At 39.6% G+C, this 17,738-nt stretch overlaps 1 protein-coding gene across 3 annotated transcripts in view; it reads right to left on the bottom strand.

Annotated features, from left to right (window-relative positions):
• Positions 1–17,738, bottom strand: part of LRP1B (LDL receptor related protein 1B) — a 764,381-nt gene that overhangs the window by 273,588 nt on the left and 473,055 nt on the right. For all 3 annotated transcript variants that reach the window (XM_083581632.1, XM_083581633.1, XM_083581634.1), the window contains 2 exons: positions 15,351–15,608; positions 855–1,017 (listed from right to left, as the gene is read on the bottom strand). In XM_083581632.1, coding sequence (XP_083437758.1) covers positions 855–1,017; positions 15,351–15,608 — 421 coding nt within the window. The remainder of the gene's footprint in view (positions 1–854; positions 1,018–15,350; positions 15,609–17,738) is intronic.

Genomic DNA, 17,738 nt, shown 5'->3' with positions numbered 1-17,738 from the left:
AACTAAATTGTTCTGCAAAAATTTGTTGCAACTGAAGCAAGTTATGGAGGCATATCATAGAAACATGCTGTATCAGTTATCTTATGTTCAGAAAAGTTTTGGGCTGTGAGTAGCAAGGAGAAACAAACTTCTGCTAACCTGTGAACGCTATAATTTGTATTCAACAATTGTCCATGGAGTTCAATCGTTCATTCTCTTAGATACAGAAACCAACCAGAAACTATGTAGAAAATACCGCATTTGTTCTCCTTCCAGTTGTACCTTCCCCCCTCTCACACACAAAAAAGACTTCTGGGTGCCCATGAGAACTATGGTGCAGGTTGCAGCAGCAGCAGCAATATCTTGCCTGGGATGCAAGGAGTTACTCTAGACACACTTGAGCACATTCCAGTGGGATATTTTTTAAAATGATTTTATTTGAGCAGAAGGCTGTCTCCCTTCAATATTACAAACTGCTTTTGAAAGGATTTCAAAAATGGCTTGTGGTGTCATATAAGAGGTCAGGTGGTTGTTTAATATAAGACTGTAATTACTTTGGGTATTTCAAGCTACTCGGTTCACTTCCACATATTCTTCCTCATCTTTTTCTTATGCTATGTGCAAGGGCAAACAACAAAACTTATAATTCAAAGCAAGGCTTCTCAAATGTTGTGTTCTATCTTCAGATAACCAGCAGGCTTTCCAAGTGAGAAAAGATTAAAGATTGAGGTGCTATCATTCACCGATCATTCAAAATGGAGACTAATGAGAATACACACAGGGGGGAAATCCATTGGAAGCTTTGATTTTCTTTATACCTAGCATGCCTATACACATCTTACAACAAACAAATATTATATCATTGAAAGACTCACCCCAAACTTGGATCCACAGCAACTGCTCGGGGGTTGTGGAGGTCAAGATCGATCAGAATAACACATACAGTTCCATTGTAGTTGCATACAAAGATTGTGTCACTCATACGATCCACAAAATAAAAATTCCCAGTAAGCCAGTCGACTGCCATTTGTTGTATATCTGCCAGAGTGAAAAGATTGTTAAATTAATTATGCTAATCCAACATCTGTAACTCCAGATATCACTCCAAAGGAGATATTCTATACATTTGAAAGAAGTTCAAGTTGTTAATGAATTCTTTGAAGACAAGGGATAAGCAGTGCCTTTTTTCTGGGGGGACGCTGGGGGACGCATACCCCTAAACATTTTGTGAATCTAAGTTTGGCCACATTGAGGGGCAGTATTTCAATATGAGTAGGAAAATGAGAGTACCCCTAAACATTTTTAAGGAAAAAAGCAGTCTATAAGTACAGTAAATTCTGCCTAAAGTAAAATTTAATCGCAGAATACAAAAAGCGGAGTGAATGTTATAGTTTCCATTTTTTACTTCTGTTGTGAACGGACAAAATTTCAGGTGCAAATGACATACTGTAATGATCACAACTGCAAACCCCATAATATTTCACTGTGAGTGCATCATAGAAGGAGTAATTATGACTTTTTCACAGAAACCACAGATTTCCACCATGTGAGGAAGATGTTGGTTTGTAACTAATCAAAGAAACAGGATATGAAATAAGCTACGAGAATCGCAAAAAGCTTCAGAAATGTATTGCAATCCTGTCAGTCTAGCAGAACCACCATACCACAAAAGCTCCCCAACCCTATTTCCTTCAGAACAATGAAGGAGGTCCATATTTTCCTCATCACTTGTGCCTGCACTTGGCTTACCTCAACCTTTTATAACCCTGTACACATTACAGCTGTAGATACAGGAAAAACTCTGTATAGGGGAAAGGTAACTATACTTTCCTTACATGGGTCCCCAACTGTCTGTCCTAAATCCATAGGCAGTGTTGGAATATATTTCCATATACTGTATATCCAAATATGAAAAGGAACAGACATGGATCACAGTCCACCCTTGAATGGACAGAGTTTGAGATTGGCATAGGGCTCAATGGAGCCTCCCTCTTTTCGTGCCTCCCTTCTTTTCTGCCTGTTGTACACATGCAAGGCAGGTGCAGGTAACTCTCTGACTGAAAATCCATGTTTGCTTTATTGTATTCATCCGGCCACCACTCTCCACCATGGCACTTCAGTTTGCAATCTGTATTGCTTGAAAGCCAGGCACAGGGGAGGGATGGGCAAGGGATCTATGCCTGTGCTGATTCGTGTAGTTGTGGCTATACAACAGATGGATTGTATGATATAATTTCAGTGAGATAAAATGAATATACTTAGATGAAAGTATGTGCCTATCTTTGAGTTACAATAGCAAGCGTGATTGCAGATGTGAGGATGTATTCAGAATTTTTCATTTCCAATTTGATTGATCACAGCTTGCTACGTTGTCAAAAACTGAGCAACTGGTTAATCTTAGCTATGATTTGTTCGGAGCAAGCAAAATTCAAAACATGGGCTACGAAGCTGGCTTAATTAAATAAACCTTAGTTAAGATTTGGACAAAATGTGGATCTGTGGATACTGAAAAAAATGAAAGCAGAAGCTTCTGATCTTCTTCTCAAGGCCACATTGAAGAAGGTGTACCAGGCCAAGGCTCACATAGGTTCCTATCAAAAATAAATAATATTTTATCATGTTTCCTGAAAGCAGCTGTTATGTAACAGGAAATTTATACAAAAGGCAAATTTATAGCCATTGGACCTTACAATAAGGAGAGGTGGATGAAATATGCAAAATTAAAAAATGTGGAGTAACACTTCAGTTGTCTAAAAATATATTTTTAAAATTGTTTCTATGGTAGTTTTTAAGTACAGATAGGGTAAGCCTACAGAATCAGCAGCTTGCTGCAATCAGGCCTTTGAAACATCTCTATTAGGGCTTCTTAGTTTTAAGGAAAGGGCTGATGCTGTGCTGTTTTTAGTGTAACACTAAAACTGTATGTAAACTTATTAAAAATAATGATATAAATTATGACTGCACAATGGACTACACAAAACAAAACAAAAACATGTACCGGGTTGTATTCAGCTATTTTTTACATATAAAAGATCCACAGAAATTAATGGCCATAACTTAGATATGTTCATTCCTTTTAATGGATCTTATCTGAGTAAAACTGATTAGAACACATCAATTGAATTTAATATGGTAAAATATCGACGCCTTCCTTTGCTTGTAAACAGAGGCACTTGTGAGGTGTTTTTAAGAGGAAAGGCCCATAATGCTGTCTTGCTCCGTTCTGTTCTGTTTTATAGACAATGTTTTCACTCCTGTCTTCCCATACACCGTTCTTCTGACACCCCTTGAACATTGCCCTCTCCTGTCTTTTTCGCCCCCTCCCTCTTTCTGCCTTGCCACCAGGGATGGCAACCCTTAATCTTTCTATCCTATTAATCTTCTCCCTCCTTGCTGTCCTTCCTGAGGCAGACCAAATTCCCTTTGTTTCTCACCCTCTTTTCCATCCACCTCCTCCTCCTCCTCCCCTTGGTCTGGTTTCCTTGCCTGTATTTCTCTTCCATTGGCCCAGGATGCTACTCGCTGCTGGTATCCATGCACCCTGCCCTCTTACTTCTTGCAGGATGCTTTCAGCATCCTTTTCATCTGCCACTCCCCCCTCCTATTCCTCAGCTGTCTCTCAGCTTAGTTGTTGAGTGACAGTGTCTGCCGGAATCCCTCTACCATAGCCTATCACCTACAAATAATAGTAGCTGATCAACTGACCACCATTCCAACGCTGCTTAAGGGGCAAACACTGGAAAACTTTCCTTCCATTACAGCCATCATAATGTACTCTTCACGGCTGTCAGTTCTATTTATAGCCTTTCTCTTCCTGCTCCTTCTTTCCCCTTTTAATTCAGAGGTGTGTTGTGTTTTTTTTACCTCCTCATTGTTGCCACTGTTTTTAGAAATGTGCAGCTTTACTATGACAGCACAGACTAAAGTATTACCTGCTTCAGTCTCTTTGTCTGACAGTAGCCATTGCCACATAGTTTAAAAGAAGGTTGAAATTTGTAATTCATTGTTTTGTCTTTCTTCTGCCCTGTATTGCCAAACTCGAAAACAGATTTTAAAAATTGCAAAACATGTTGCTTAGGAAAGATGTGACATTTCATGCATGCTTGCATGCGTGCACGCACACACACATATAATGGTGAGATAAACAGCCAGCTCCCCCCCCCGCCCTTTGCCACAGGTTGGAATTGAGAAAGGGCAGGGCAACAGCTTTGCTTGCAGAAGGTCCCAGTTCCAATCCCCAACATCTTCAAGAAGGGCTGGGGGGCTTCTGGAGAGCAGCTGCCAGTCAATGTGGACAATACTAAGCTAGATGGATTATTGGTCTGATTCTGTATGAGGCAGCTTCCTGTGATTCTAAGAAAGGTTGAGCTTTTTCTACAGGTTTAATAGTTTATTATATCATCCTTCCAAAGGCTAGTGCACATTTATCGCTGATGGCTAGTTTATTATGATAACAGAAGATTACAACAGGGGGTTGTCAAATCAATTCCACTCACTTTGATGTCAGTGTTGGATCTTCCATACAGCCAGCCTGCAACTTAACTTGTGCACCTTCAGCTTTACACACTTGACCCCCCCCCCCAATTTTTTTTTAAAAGACTTTGTGTCTTGTGCCTGTCTTGCTGTGTTTGTGTTGAGCATCCCGCCAGTGAATTATAAATGACACGCTGCTTTCAAGTTTGGAAAGTTGTAATGAATTACCAAAGTTTGCCTCTGCCTAAAAAGCACATTCCACACTTTTCTATGCACATCATGAAAAACCTACTTAACTTGCAAATGTATTTTTAATGAATAAGGCTTTTAATCTCTGCAGTGTTTCCCTCTCACTGAAGAAATAAATGACATTAAATGTCTTCTTTTTAAGGTCCATAGTTGTCAGCAAGTAGGTTTCAATATACCTAGTGTAACAAAGCTTTGGGGACACTCCTTTTGTTAAACAAAAAACAAAAAACCACCAACACTTTTCTTGCCTCCTCGCCAACTATTTAAATGTCTCAAACAACCAACCAATTAGAATTCCACATTGCATTTTAGACCTATGTGGTAACACTAGAGCCAAATTATGTACATACTAATTAACTTGTAATCTTAAATTTTTATTAACAGTGTTTTAACAGTGCTTTTAGTGCCTCTGGATGAATCACAAAATTGTGTTCTCTGTTCATGTAAATGGTACCCACTTAAAGATCAAGTAAGAAACATATTCAGCCATGTCCAATTTTAATACACCTTTTGCATGTTCGGAGCTGGAATTTAGCTTGGAATCACAAACGTACAGATAAAACAACCAGCAAGTGATAGTCTAAAACATCTGACTGTCCATTTCTTGCACTGTTAAAAGCTGCATATTATTAGTTTTCTTCTGCTTAATTTCACAGCCCTCACCCTCAAGTGTAATGGGTGTTAATAAAGGGTGTCCTTTATTAATTTGTTAGATGTAACAAGGTAATGTTACACTGACCTTCCTAGAGAAAAATAGCAGGATGTCAAATATTTGAAATAAACTCAGTATACTGAAGGGAAAAATTATCAGTATTTAATCTATTTATCAAGGCAATTTAATTTACTTAAAAATATATTTCTTATTGTTTGCAACAGAGCAAACAATAAAATAATAAATTTCTTACTAAATCTGTCATTTTCAGGCCATGAATATTGACTTGACACTGCAGGCTTTTAAGAATTGCCTTCACACTCTTGGCAGTGAATTTGTCCCACCCTCTCTTAGAGGAAAGATGCTTAGGTTAGTGTCTTCCTTTGGGAGGAGGGCAGGTACTACTGTATTTTTCGCTCTATAAGACGCACCAGACCACAAGACGCACCTAGTTTTTGGAGGAGGAAAACAAGAAAAAAATATTCTGAATCTCAGAAGCCAGAACAGCAAGAGGGATTGCTGCGCAGTGAAAGCAGCAATCCCTCTTGCTGTTTTGGCTTCTGGGATAGCTGCGCAGCCTGCATTCGCTCCATAAGACGCACACACATTTCCCCTTACTTTTTAGGAGGGAAAAAGTGAGTCTTATAGAGCAAATAATACAGTATTTAAGGCTGATCCAACCCCTCTTTCCACTCTGGTCATCATTGCAGAAGGCTGCAGTTGTTAGGTGGATGAATGGGAGACATGTAACTCTCCCTCTCCGATATCCCTTTGAATACATAGGTGGGGGAGGACTAGTAGGGAGCCTGCAGGACAAAGTTTGATAGGAGAAAAAGTGGAACACCATCTGGTGCAAAGGCAGGATACAAATTTAGCAACCAAGCAAGTGAATAATATCCTTTTTCCCTAGCATGGTTACTCCAATCAAAATCAGAGCATTTCCCCATGCATCCCTGGTTTCCTACACTGAAGAGGTGCCCTACTGGGCAACTACATCTCACTAACTGCCCTGTGTGCTACATGGGTTCTACAAGGGTGGTATAAAATAAACAACACAACACAAAAATGCTCCTATAGTAAAAGGCATATAGAGACTCTATGTGTGTGAGGATGAAACTACAACTGAGGGGGTAAGGATAGAGGAAGAGATGGCTGGGGGGGGCTGGTAAACCTACTTGTGCCTTTCCCCTATGTCCCAATCTGTTGCAACAGTGGATGTTGATGTACACACACCTGTCTATGGACTGTTGCTAATGAAGTACCAGGCAAGAAGAGGGAGACGGAAGGAATTATCACTTTTCAACTACCCCCCTTCTATCAGAGGCAGAGCATATGCCTGCGCTGCCCGGGGTGGGCGCGCTCCCGAGGGAGGCGTGTTGCAGAGGGTGCCTCACAGGCAGGGGATGGCCACTCGGGTGCCCTGAGCAGCGTGCATACCCTGCAGCCAGGGGCGGAGTGAGCTGCCTATGGTGGACATTCGGTGCACTGCCCGCCAGCGACTCCCAAGCCTCCCCCAAGCTGTCAAAACAAAGGGGGAAGGGGGGAATGCCGCCGGCAAAGCAGCACAGCTTCCCCCTTACCCCGACGGCTTGGGGGAGGCTTGGGAGTCACGGGCAGGTGGCATGCCGAATGTCACCCCGATTGGTGAGGGCACCCAGGGCGGCCCCCCCACCTCTTCCTACGCCCCGCCTCCTGTTCTCCAGACACCTCATTTTCCAAGTTCTACTGTTCATGAGGCAGCAAGCAGTTCAGCCTTCTCTGGACCACACTGTGTTGTTTGTGACCTGACATGTTGCAGCATGCCTTGCATAGCAACAGCCTCCGTATCACCTTTGGTAAGATCTACACAGCATCCTTAGTAATTAAATATATTGAACTGACAACCAACTATAACTACCAGATGGTGTTCAAAAACATTGCCCCTAATGTACATTCCTCCCTATAGCATTTTATCACTGTATTTCAATTTATTTTCGCCCGTGTACAGAGTAGCACACGTGCTAGCCATAAACGCATGCCTGGAGTATGCCCTTAACATGCTAAAGGGTTTTGACACCATTTTGTTAGTATAGTAACAATTCTTTACTAGCAGGTAATCCCCTGTATATATTTTAAGCATCACAGAATATTCAGCTTGCAGAGCATTGATCTAGTTAGCATACTTTACTGCTTGTACCAACTGTCTTAGCTGCCAAGGGCAAAAAAATCCATTTTAAAAATGTCCAGAAGAGCAATCTAAATGGCAATTATCAAGGGAAATATAGTTTGTTTTGTTTGTAACATGTGAAGATGCTTGGTTTTCACAGATCTTAGCCCAATTCAAGAAGTTTCATATCAGTCCTTGTGAAATTGCTCTATAGTGGAATAAGAGCTGTGAATTTTATTTTCTCTTTCCTGTTAGGGTTGTTGATTTCTGGTTCAACAAAAGCCAAAGACTAGCACCCTCAACATGGAACTGAAAATAACATTCACAACCCTGCTGTCAATTGAGATAGATTTCATTCTGCCTGGTATATTGTGATGTACATAGAGCAACAGAGGGTTCTATAACAATATTCTCATGTAAAAAATAAGATGCATGCCATCAGGTGATTGTAGAATTGTTCAGAATTGTAGGAATAAAAGTAAAGTTTATGCCAGTGGCAAAGTAAATTCTGTTCTCAATATATAAGTATAAAGGTTTGCATACAAGATGGTTTCTCTCTAGTATCGCAGACCGGGAAAGTGGGTTCTGTATACTCATCACTACGAATACTTTGCTTTTGAAATAATTTTTTGGCTACTAACAAAGGAAAAGTGGATTATCATTTCTTACTGAAATAGCATCAAAAAGGGGGGTAGTCCTCAGGTCTGGGCTTTTCAAAGTTATCTGGTTAGCAACTGTGGGAAGCAGGATGCTACACTAGTTGCTATCCTACAGAAGACTGTCAAATTATTTTTCAGGCTAGAACACAATGACCCTACTAGATCAGACCAAAGGTATTGCGTGCTGCTGTCCTATAGTGGCTATTTACATACCTCTGTAAAAGGCCTCAAGCAGAATAAGAAGGCAGTTGCTCCACAGAAATAGGAATGCATTGGCATTCAGTGTCTCTCCCACAGGCTGCCAGCTGGGCAGCAGGAAGGAGCTGCAGGGCAAATAGTCCCACCATGACATGTGTTAATCCAGTGGGCATCACCTGCAACTTGAGAGTGTAGCTGCCAGCCTCAGCTCCTAGAGTTTGATCTGAAGCCTTACGTGGCGTCCCCTTATTAGACTACTGAGTCTGCCCAATGCACCTCCTGCCAGCATATAAAGTTTGTGACAAAATCAACTCACAAACCAGAAAAACTGGGGCCTTTTTGGTGGCTCCCCATTTGTGGACTGCTCTCCCCAAGGAGGCTCACCTGGCACCTTTGTTACACATCTTTAGGCGCCAGGCAAAAAGTGCTGCCTGCCGCTTTAAGCACTTGTGGAGCAGACCAGAGTGAAGACTCCTGCTGTGCGGTCCATTCCATTGCCCCACCCCACCCGAAGCTGCCATGGATTGGCCAAAATCTGAACTGGGATCCAACGGCCAGAGTAAAGATGACGTGGTTTCGAGGGGATGAGGGAAGCGCTGCACCGGGTCACAACCACCACCCACCCTTGTACTGGGTAAGCAGCCATTCTCTTCAACCAGGCGTTTGGCTGATTAACATTCTCTGTCTGTGGGAGAGCAGTTATTGGTTTGTTTTGCTTCTGTTTTGTTGTTCGAATTTTGTGTCTTTATTCTGTATTTTTCTGTATTTTTCTAATGCGAACCAACCTGTGATATTCAGATGAATAGCAAAGTTCTTATTCCAGACCAGGACCTCTCTTTCAACAACTGGCCAAGGTCTCCAGCAAGGCTGGGAATTGTCTCCAGGCCATAGTGCCTAGTTGTCACCAATCCTGGAGACTGATTGGCTTATTTTCCACTTGCACAGCACAAAAAAGCCACCATGAATGAAGCTCATGGACCAGTTTGAGAATGAACAGATCCATGGGGAAACCCATTTCTTACTTCCCTCCATTGAAAAATATGTCAATCTATTCCAACTCTAATACATCCCGGTAGCCCATTTCTTCAATAGCTTTGGACCTATCTAGATTTGGTCTTGTTTCAACAATGGGATAGAGTTATATCATTCTGTTCACTCTAAATTTGCATCATGTAAGTTTGCATCATGTCCTGATTAATGAAGTCTTTGTTTTCAGACTGCTATAAACAGTTGCCAACATATATTTATCTAACTTACTTTAGGAAATCTAAAAGTTCCAAAATGTCCCTTAGCATGCACACACACACACACACGTATTTATGTATGCATCTTACAGAAAGAACATATTTGTTTTATTTACCGAACATCGGGTTAGTGCAAATATATCCATTGTCTCTTATCACATATCTCAGGAGTGGGGACTTGGATTTGACTGCTGGTCCTGCTCCTTATCTTTCCTACCCCTGCAAGCTAACTTCTATTAGACTATCTAACATAGTTTTTTAGTTACTGTTCCATCTTCTGTTCTAAAGCAAACTTGTACAATCACCTGGAAAGAAGTCCCATTGAACTCAATGGGATTTAATTTTGTGTAGATACATATAGCACTGATTTTAAAACAATACTAAGACAGGCTGCTTAATTTGTTCTTGCTGTAAATTTCTCCATACTGACCACATCTAAAAAGGGAACAAAATATTATAAAATACTCATTTTTCATACTCTGTGACCACTACAAATGAAATAATGCCCTTCTTGATTGTTTTTTAAGTGGCTGACTGTTTTTGCTGCCAATTTCAGGCACAATCAAAGAGTAAGAACAGAAAATGGTCCCATCTCCCATTTCTGCTTTACTGATTTTTAGTGGTGTTGCCAAATGATTGTAAATTTGCAATAGGGTCTCAGCTGTTTGGCACCTCTGCAGAACAATGAAGGCAGATTTATAGAGGTACAACAGCCGTAACACTCTCTTTCTTTTAACGACACATTCAAAAAGCGTACTATAAATCTTTGCAGACAGTAAATCAAAACTGGTTATTTACTTCAAAGTAGTTAAGTAATCTGCTGCTAAACTTAAAATTAAAGCATAATTTAGCATCAATTGATGTGCCATCAACTACCCAGAGTTTAGTGAACCAAGCTATTATAGGGGATATATGGCATGATTACGCTACCCTACATGCTTTGGCTGTTTCCAATTGTCTCTTTCCAAGGCATCGTGTAAGCTCCCTCCACGTTCTCATTGGAATTCTAGTTTACACTCTGCTTTTTCTCTATGTCATGAAGTTCAGTGGGGGAAAAAATAGCTTCTGTTCTTCAAAATTAATGCTGCCATTTTTATGTTATCCCATAAAGATGCTAAGCAGTGGGTAATTAAAAATTTTAAGTTGTATACAATATTTTAATAAAATATGGATTGACTTTCTAGTAAAAAGTTATTAAGAAAATGACTTGGGGGAAAAGGTAGAATGTTTTAATACTCTGAGTGCAGGTCCTCAAATATGCTTCTCCAGGGATAATATAAAATCTATTTATTATAGTCAGCTTCTTAAAAGGGAACTCATATTTCAGGCTTTATTGTGCCAGGCTGGCATTGGGGGCTGGGGGGAGGAATTGCTAAGCAAACAACATTGATTCACACTACTTGGAATTGCAATGCATTCTCCTACTTAAATTAGGACTTTTAAAATGCACATAGGCCTTAAAACCACATACTATTAACAGAGACAATAAACAAACATTTTTGTGTGTTATTAGTTAGGTATGGACAGATTTACAATACACAAGTAAGTGGGAATTGCAATAGTGTTAAAAATGCACTTTTTCTCCTTTTCACTAAATTCACCTATGTTCTTCTCAGAAATCAACATTTCCTAGCTGTCATTAAATATTTAGTGCTAGTTTTTAGCTTCTCATACATGGGTGAAAAACCCCAAAATATTAATGTCTATTTTGGAAGCTTTCAATGTGAAACATTTTACAAATGGGTACGGCAGTGTTTTATGCTGATGTGGCAATACAGAAAACAGTGAGCATCAATTAGGCATGCTAAATCAGATAAAAATAAACATTATCAGCAGAAAAGCATCCAATAACAATCATCTTGTTGATCCATCAGGAATATTTAATAAGCCAATTAAAGCAGCTTATCCAATATTGCACAGTTATTCCTTGGCTACTAAGGAATGAAATGCACTTAATTTTATGCATTCAGTCATAGCAAAAAAAAAATGTTGTTATAAGAATTAAACTTAGGTTGATGTGATTCACACCCTCACTTTCAGCTCTCCTTCACATGGAGGGGCAAGTGTAGAAGTTTGAGCCAACACATCTCCTATTAAATTTCCAAGAACCATGGGAGTAGGAGCTATAGGAACAACATTTCCTGGGAACGAACGAAGCTCTCAGTTCTACTCTGGCTGGCACTGGCTACTGTCATTCCCTGCCTCTGCCTATCAGCTGGGTGTGAATCTCATTGCACCTCTTCCCGCTGCTATTTTCAATAATATATGCTTTGCCTTGTAATGGAAATTATAGTCTTTCCTTCACAACAGTTGCTTTGAAATTTAGCAAAGAGCTTTGTGGATACTCCCTTGTCTCTCTTAAGTATATTGTATGTTTAGGACTGTTATTCAAAACAGCAAACATACGAAGTTGCAAATATTTGCAATTAAATAGCTTGAATTGTTCATGTATTATTTAGTTTTATTCCATTTGTATCCCACCGTTCAGACCTGTAGATTCTCCTCCACCAAGGCAGCTAGTTTGGATTGGAAACCTGGTGTCTTCCAGATGTTTGTGAACTACAACTCCCATCAGCCCTAGCCAGCATGGCAAAGGGTCATGTTTAGTTCAAAATAGATTGAGGGAACCAGGTTGGGAAAGGGTGGTTTAGTTCCAGTTCCGATCCTGGTTATTGTACATTGTTCCCTGTTGAATTTCTCTCTCTCTCTCTCTCTCTCTCTCTCTCTCTCTCTCTCTCTCTCTCCTCCCTCCCTCCCTCCCTCCCCCCCCCCCAGAACTGCATCTGCACTCATGCAGACTGTATTCCACTTTGCCAGTCAAAACAGATCCCTTCCTCTCACCATGGTAATGCCGCATATGTTCCATTCTCAACTGAAAAACTTTCGTGTTTTACACACTATCCAAAATCTTAGAGGCTAAAAAAAGCTATTACTTTTTATAGCTAATTAGTGTCTAATAATCAATTTGACACATAGACTTTGATAAATGAATGGAATAAAGAATTAATGAGCCCCATCTTAGTTAAACAATGGGATAATGTACTAGCCTCCATTTCTAAAGTGTCATTGGATTACAAACTATGTCTCATACAACAAAAGATTTTCATTTGAGTTTATTGGACTCCATCACGATTGCTTAGCATGGTCTATAAATGACAACATGCTGTTGGAGATGCAATATGGAAAATGCTTCTTTGAAACAGGTTTATACAGTGTTCAGTGTTTGCACATTTTTGGGGGGAAATGCTAGGGTGTATAAATACTATTGTGGGGAAAGAGTTAAAAGTTTCATCATTTAAAGCTATATATCTAATATATGGAGCTTGACAACTGGTCAACGTAAATGGATTCTCCATGCCCTTACAACTGCAAAAAGACATTGGAAGCATAAAAATATGCTCCCTTTGATCAATGGATAGACAACATGACAACTCTTGCAACCTATGAATGGATCGCTTTTAGACAAATATTACATATGGACAAATTTAATGATATTTGGAACGTATTTATTGAAAACATAGTTGACTCCTGAACCGACGTATACTTGAGGGAAATAATAAGTTTATCTACTTACATATATGCTACATAGTTCTGCAATCTTAATTACATGTTATTGTTAACTTCATTATTATTGTTTTCCTTAGCTTTGTTTTTTATGTATTTTTCTTTTTTCCTCATTTACTTTAATTCACCATAAAACTTTCAATAAAATATAAAAAAGAAAGTAAAGACAACCAAATAATGCAGCTGCCCCTAAGCCTAGCCTACTGTCTAACATTCAGGCTGCTATGGCCTGTTCCTTGACATAGATCCGAGATTCTGGCAGGATTCTGAAATTCTATACATCAGTTCTCTTAGCAGTAGTGCCAGCTATTACGTACTTAGAACCTCGATGAGAATTTTGCTTTTTTAAAAAAATTGAAATCAATAGTTTCATATACTTATAAAAGGGTGTGTACCTTTCATTGAAGTCTCATTGACTTCTGCAACACCACACTTAATCAGCATGCACGTTGTGGGCAGATAATCACAGCAACAATTTGCATTATTTCTAAGATATTCAATTTCATATGATGTAGAAAGTGACCACTTAGGAAGGACTTGTCTCCTTTTAACTGAAGATGTTAAATTACTACACACTTTCTTTTCCCATTTAACCAGGCAGATTTTAGTTTTCACCCATTAAGGATTCTACAGGAAAGAGATATATATTACAGGGCTTGAAAATGGACCGTTGTTCAGTTATTGAGAAAGTTTCAGGATAAATAACGAGGCAATTTTGCACTCATTTTAGCTCTGCATTGCACATGCAGGCTATTCATGCTTTGTTAAACATTTTCAGGTGTCAGTTATTGAGCCATACTCTTGATCTCAATGGCTCATTACGTGCATTTTCACCCATCTTTCTTTTGCTTATAATCAATTTCCTTTGTGAATGAGCAAAACCTGAGTACATATTAAAGAGAGGAGGAAGATTTTTTTTTTTTTTGCTTACTTTAATTTCCATTATTATGGATTTTCAAAGTGAAATACAATGGAAATAAGGTTGTCATTGGGGTGTGGAGAGGAGCATGTAAGGCAATGCTGGTGAATGGTCTGAAAACAAGTTGAAGAAAAGCCCAGAAAGACTTCTCTGGAACAACATACAGGGACAAATATTCAAGCACTCTCCAATTAGTTCATTATTTTTGCTTATATGGTGTGATGGAGTGTTTATGTAATTATGCATGCAAGGAATATTCAGACTTTAGCATCAACTCCAGAACCGTCATGGTGAAATGCATAGACCATCTCATCAAACTCCAGCTGCTCTGTGACATATTGATAAAATGAACAGCTTATACATGGTGACAGGACAGCCCAACCTTCTCATACATTAATGCCCTTACTGCCTTTATTAAATTCCTTCAAAGGATTAAATGACTTTGTTTTCAAAGTGACTCAGAAGAATTGCACAATGACAACTTGGCTATGCTTAAAGTAATTCTGTTCCAATTGTTTATAGTGAACTTTTCAATCCAAGAATAAATGTTCAAATTCATAGCCATCATAACAGTCTTCAAATAAAAAAGCCTCAAGTTGCCTTTTCTCTAAAGACAAAGAATCTAATATTGTTCATATCCACTCCCAATTTTTAAAAGGCATTCATTATTTCCGAACAAAAAATAAAACTATACCCAATAGCATTACACAGCTTGCTTATCTAAATTTGTACACTGCTGTATTCTAAGACTTCAGTCGGTGAAAAGACCAGATTTATGAAGGAAGATAAATAAGGGTGTCACCTGTGAGGAAGTCCCAGGTGCAATAGGATTTGCTGGATGGCCCTCTCTGACTTCACAGAGCACCAATATAAGAAAAGGGAGAACCAATGTCAGATTTCCCTTCCCTATGACTGCTGAAGCCTCTGACATCCAGTCCCAACGAAAGGAGCACTGACATCAGTATGTCGAAAAAGGGAAAACCAGGCAATGGCTTCGATTCATCCAACTTCCCCTCTCACACACCCAAACTGGGAAGAAATTTAGAGATGTTCCTAACCACATCTAAACCTCTCTGCTTACATTGTTTCCATGGGCAGGGCTTAAGATATGACAATTATATGGCCTTATCTCCCCTCATTACTACCATAAGATGCCACTCTAAATAACGTTTATATAATAACATTAAATCTGTAAGAAAGTTTGCTGAAAAGACAGAGGCTCTTATCATTTTGCTTGAAGTTACTTTCTCAAACTTAAAATACTTACTGTGAAGATAAGGAATAGTGCTTATTATCCATTCATCTGTTAGCATGCCAGTTTTTGATGTCTCAATGCATTTCAGCTGACTTGAAGATTCCCTTGATTCAATCCAACAAACTGTGTTCGTGTTGCATATAAAATCCAATGTCTGAATTCCAGTTCCTCTCACAAAGCCAAGGGTGGATGATTTAGTTCCATTTAGATATAGGACCTCAATAGTATCAGAGCTTGCAACCAAAAGAACTGGAGGTGAATCATTAGGATCTGGAAAACATTAACAGAACAAACATTAAGGAAAGAAGAGAATGGTTAATTAACAAATAAAAATGAACACATTAAAATATACCCAACAATTCCTTTCAGGACTTATATCAGTTAATATAGATTCCAACCTTGGAATGCTAATCCCACTTTCATTGCATTGGAAGAAGATTCAGTAATGACCAGCCACCTTACGTTTAAGATTAGGTTGTGAAGGAAAGTAAGTGTGTGTGTGTGTGTGTGTGTGTGTGTGTGAAATAAGCCAGTTTTTAGTTGTGATTGGAGCACAAGTCACTCATTGACTGAGCTAGGTTAAGGGAACAATAGAGAGCTATTGAAGGTTGTTGTCAATGCAAGAGAACTGCCCTGAGGTGTGAACAGGGACAGGGGTTGGAAAGGTTGCCAGGGTAACTGCTCTGGGGGAGGGCAAGGTGCTTCTGGGAAGAAGGAGGAGGAAGTAAGTAAGGGGGAGATCCATCTTGGCGAGGGTAAAGGAAGGACTGTCTACAGTGCTCTGGGCCATGCTGCAAGATCTACAGACTGAGGGTGTAAATAGGCAAATAACCCCTATTTCCTAATGCACAATCTTCTCCACAGTGTCTTCTATTCTCCAAAGGGACAGAGACCCTGTGTGGGTGCCTGAAATCCCATGCGCTCTTGCCATGGCTTGGCAGAGAGGGGGATGGGCGTCAGGCTTTTGTAACAGTATGAAGTCTAAATCTGGTCTGAACTTCCACCCCGGAATGAACAGGCTGAGAGAAGTTCTTGAAGAAACTACTATTAGACATCATGATCCTCAAACCCCAGAGGAAAACATAGCTTCCCTATTCTGTGCATCACCAGGACAGCTGGTCCATCCAGAAAGTGTACCATGGGAACTGGGCAATGGATCTGCTGAATTCAGACCCTCCAAGGGACAGTCCTGGATTGACAGAAGCCATCCTGGTTTCTTATTTGATCCTAGAATGTCCCACTTTTCCTTAGGATGCCCCTATTTTCATGAGAGAAATGTTGGGGGGGGCATGGAATAGGATGTCCCCAGGGCTTTTTTTCCAGTTGGAACTCACCAGAACTCAGTTCCAGCACCTCTCAGGTGGGCACCACTGCTATCTAAGAGAATGAGTTGAGTTCTAGCATCTTTTTCTAGAAAAATAGCACTGGACATCCCTATTTTCCTCAGAGAAATGTTGGAGGGTATTTGAGTTAGGAAGTCAGGCCACCTTCCCCTATATAAATTCTCTTATCTCCTCAGATCTCCGAACAGATTAATTTGTGAAGATTTGAACTGGAATTACCCTGATGAAGTCAGATGAAGTTAGGCTAGAGAAGTTAGATTATAAACTAAGCAGGGATATGAATCTGAAATAGGAACTTAACTATCTAGCTTTTATACAACACAGACTCCAGTTCCACACTGAAAATATAGTATTGTGTTGTTGTTTTTTAAAAGATGTAGGCTCTAAAAGGATACAATAACCTTCCTCAGGCATAAAACTAAAAATGAACATCTGCAGCAACAAACTAGTATTAAAAGTTAAGGGAAAATAAAAATAAATGAAATTCAAGAATGATTGCTGTAGTCTTTCTGTATAATGATGAAAATGTATGGCAGTGTGTCCAAGAAATTCGTATTGGATAATGGTACTGAACGATACCTCCCAAAGAGGGCTTTGCACATCTTCCCAGGTTTATGACAAGGGAAATGGTATATTCAATATTGAACTGAAATAACTGATATTTATAAAAGTGCTGATCATAGTTGGTGAAAACAAAGGTGAAGACAACAGGCTTGTGATTTGGAATATAAAAGTCTATGTTCGGCACACTCCCAGCCCTGAACTAGAATTTGTCTCAGGAGAATATCATGCAGTAAGGCCACGCACCAACACAAACGTCATAAAACTGGAACTAAATAATAATTCACATCATTAGAGGTTGTGTCAGTCACATGTTGACACCTAATCTATACGTGTTAACTCATATTCCTCCTGGAGAGGTCTGGCAAGTTGCCATCCTCTTTAGGACCATCATTTAAAACAACAAGGCTGACAATATCCCAAACTGGAAGAGATAAGCAATGACAATTCACTGTAGAGATTTGCTTGCCTCTGGAAGAAAACACCCAGATTTGCC

This window comes from Podarcis filfolensis (assembly GCF_964270895.1).
Source record: "Podarcis filfolensis genome assembly, chromosome: 1".
NCBI lineage: Eukaryota > Metazoa > Chordata > Lepidosauria > Squamata > Lacertidae > Podarcis > Podarcis filfolensis.
The sequence above is the reverse complement of the archived record's forward strand: the minus strand, read 5'-3'. Positions and strand labels throughout refer to the sequence as shown.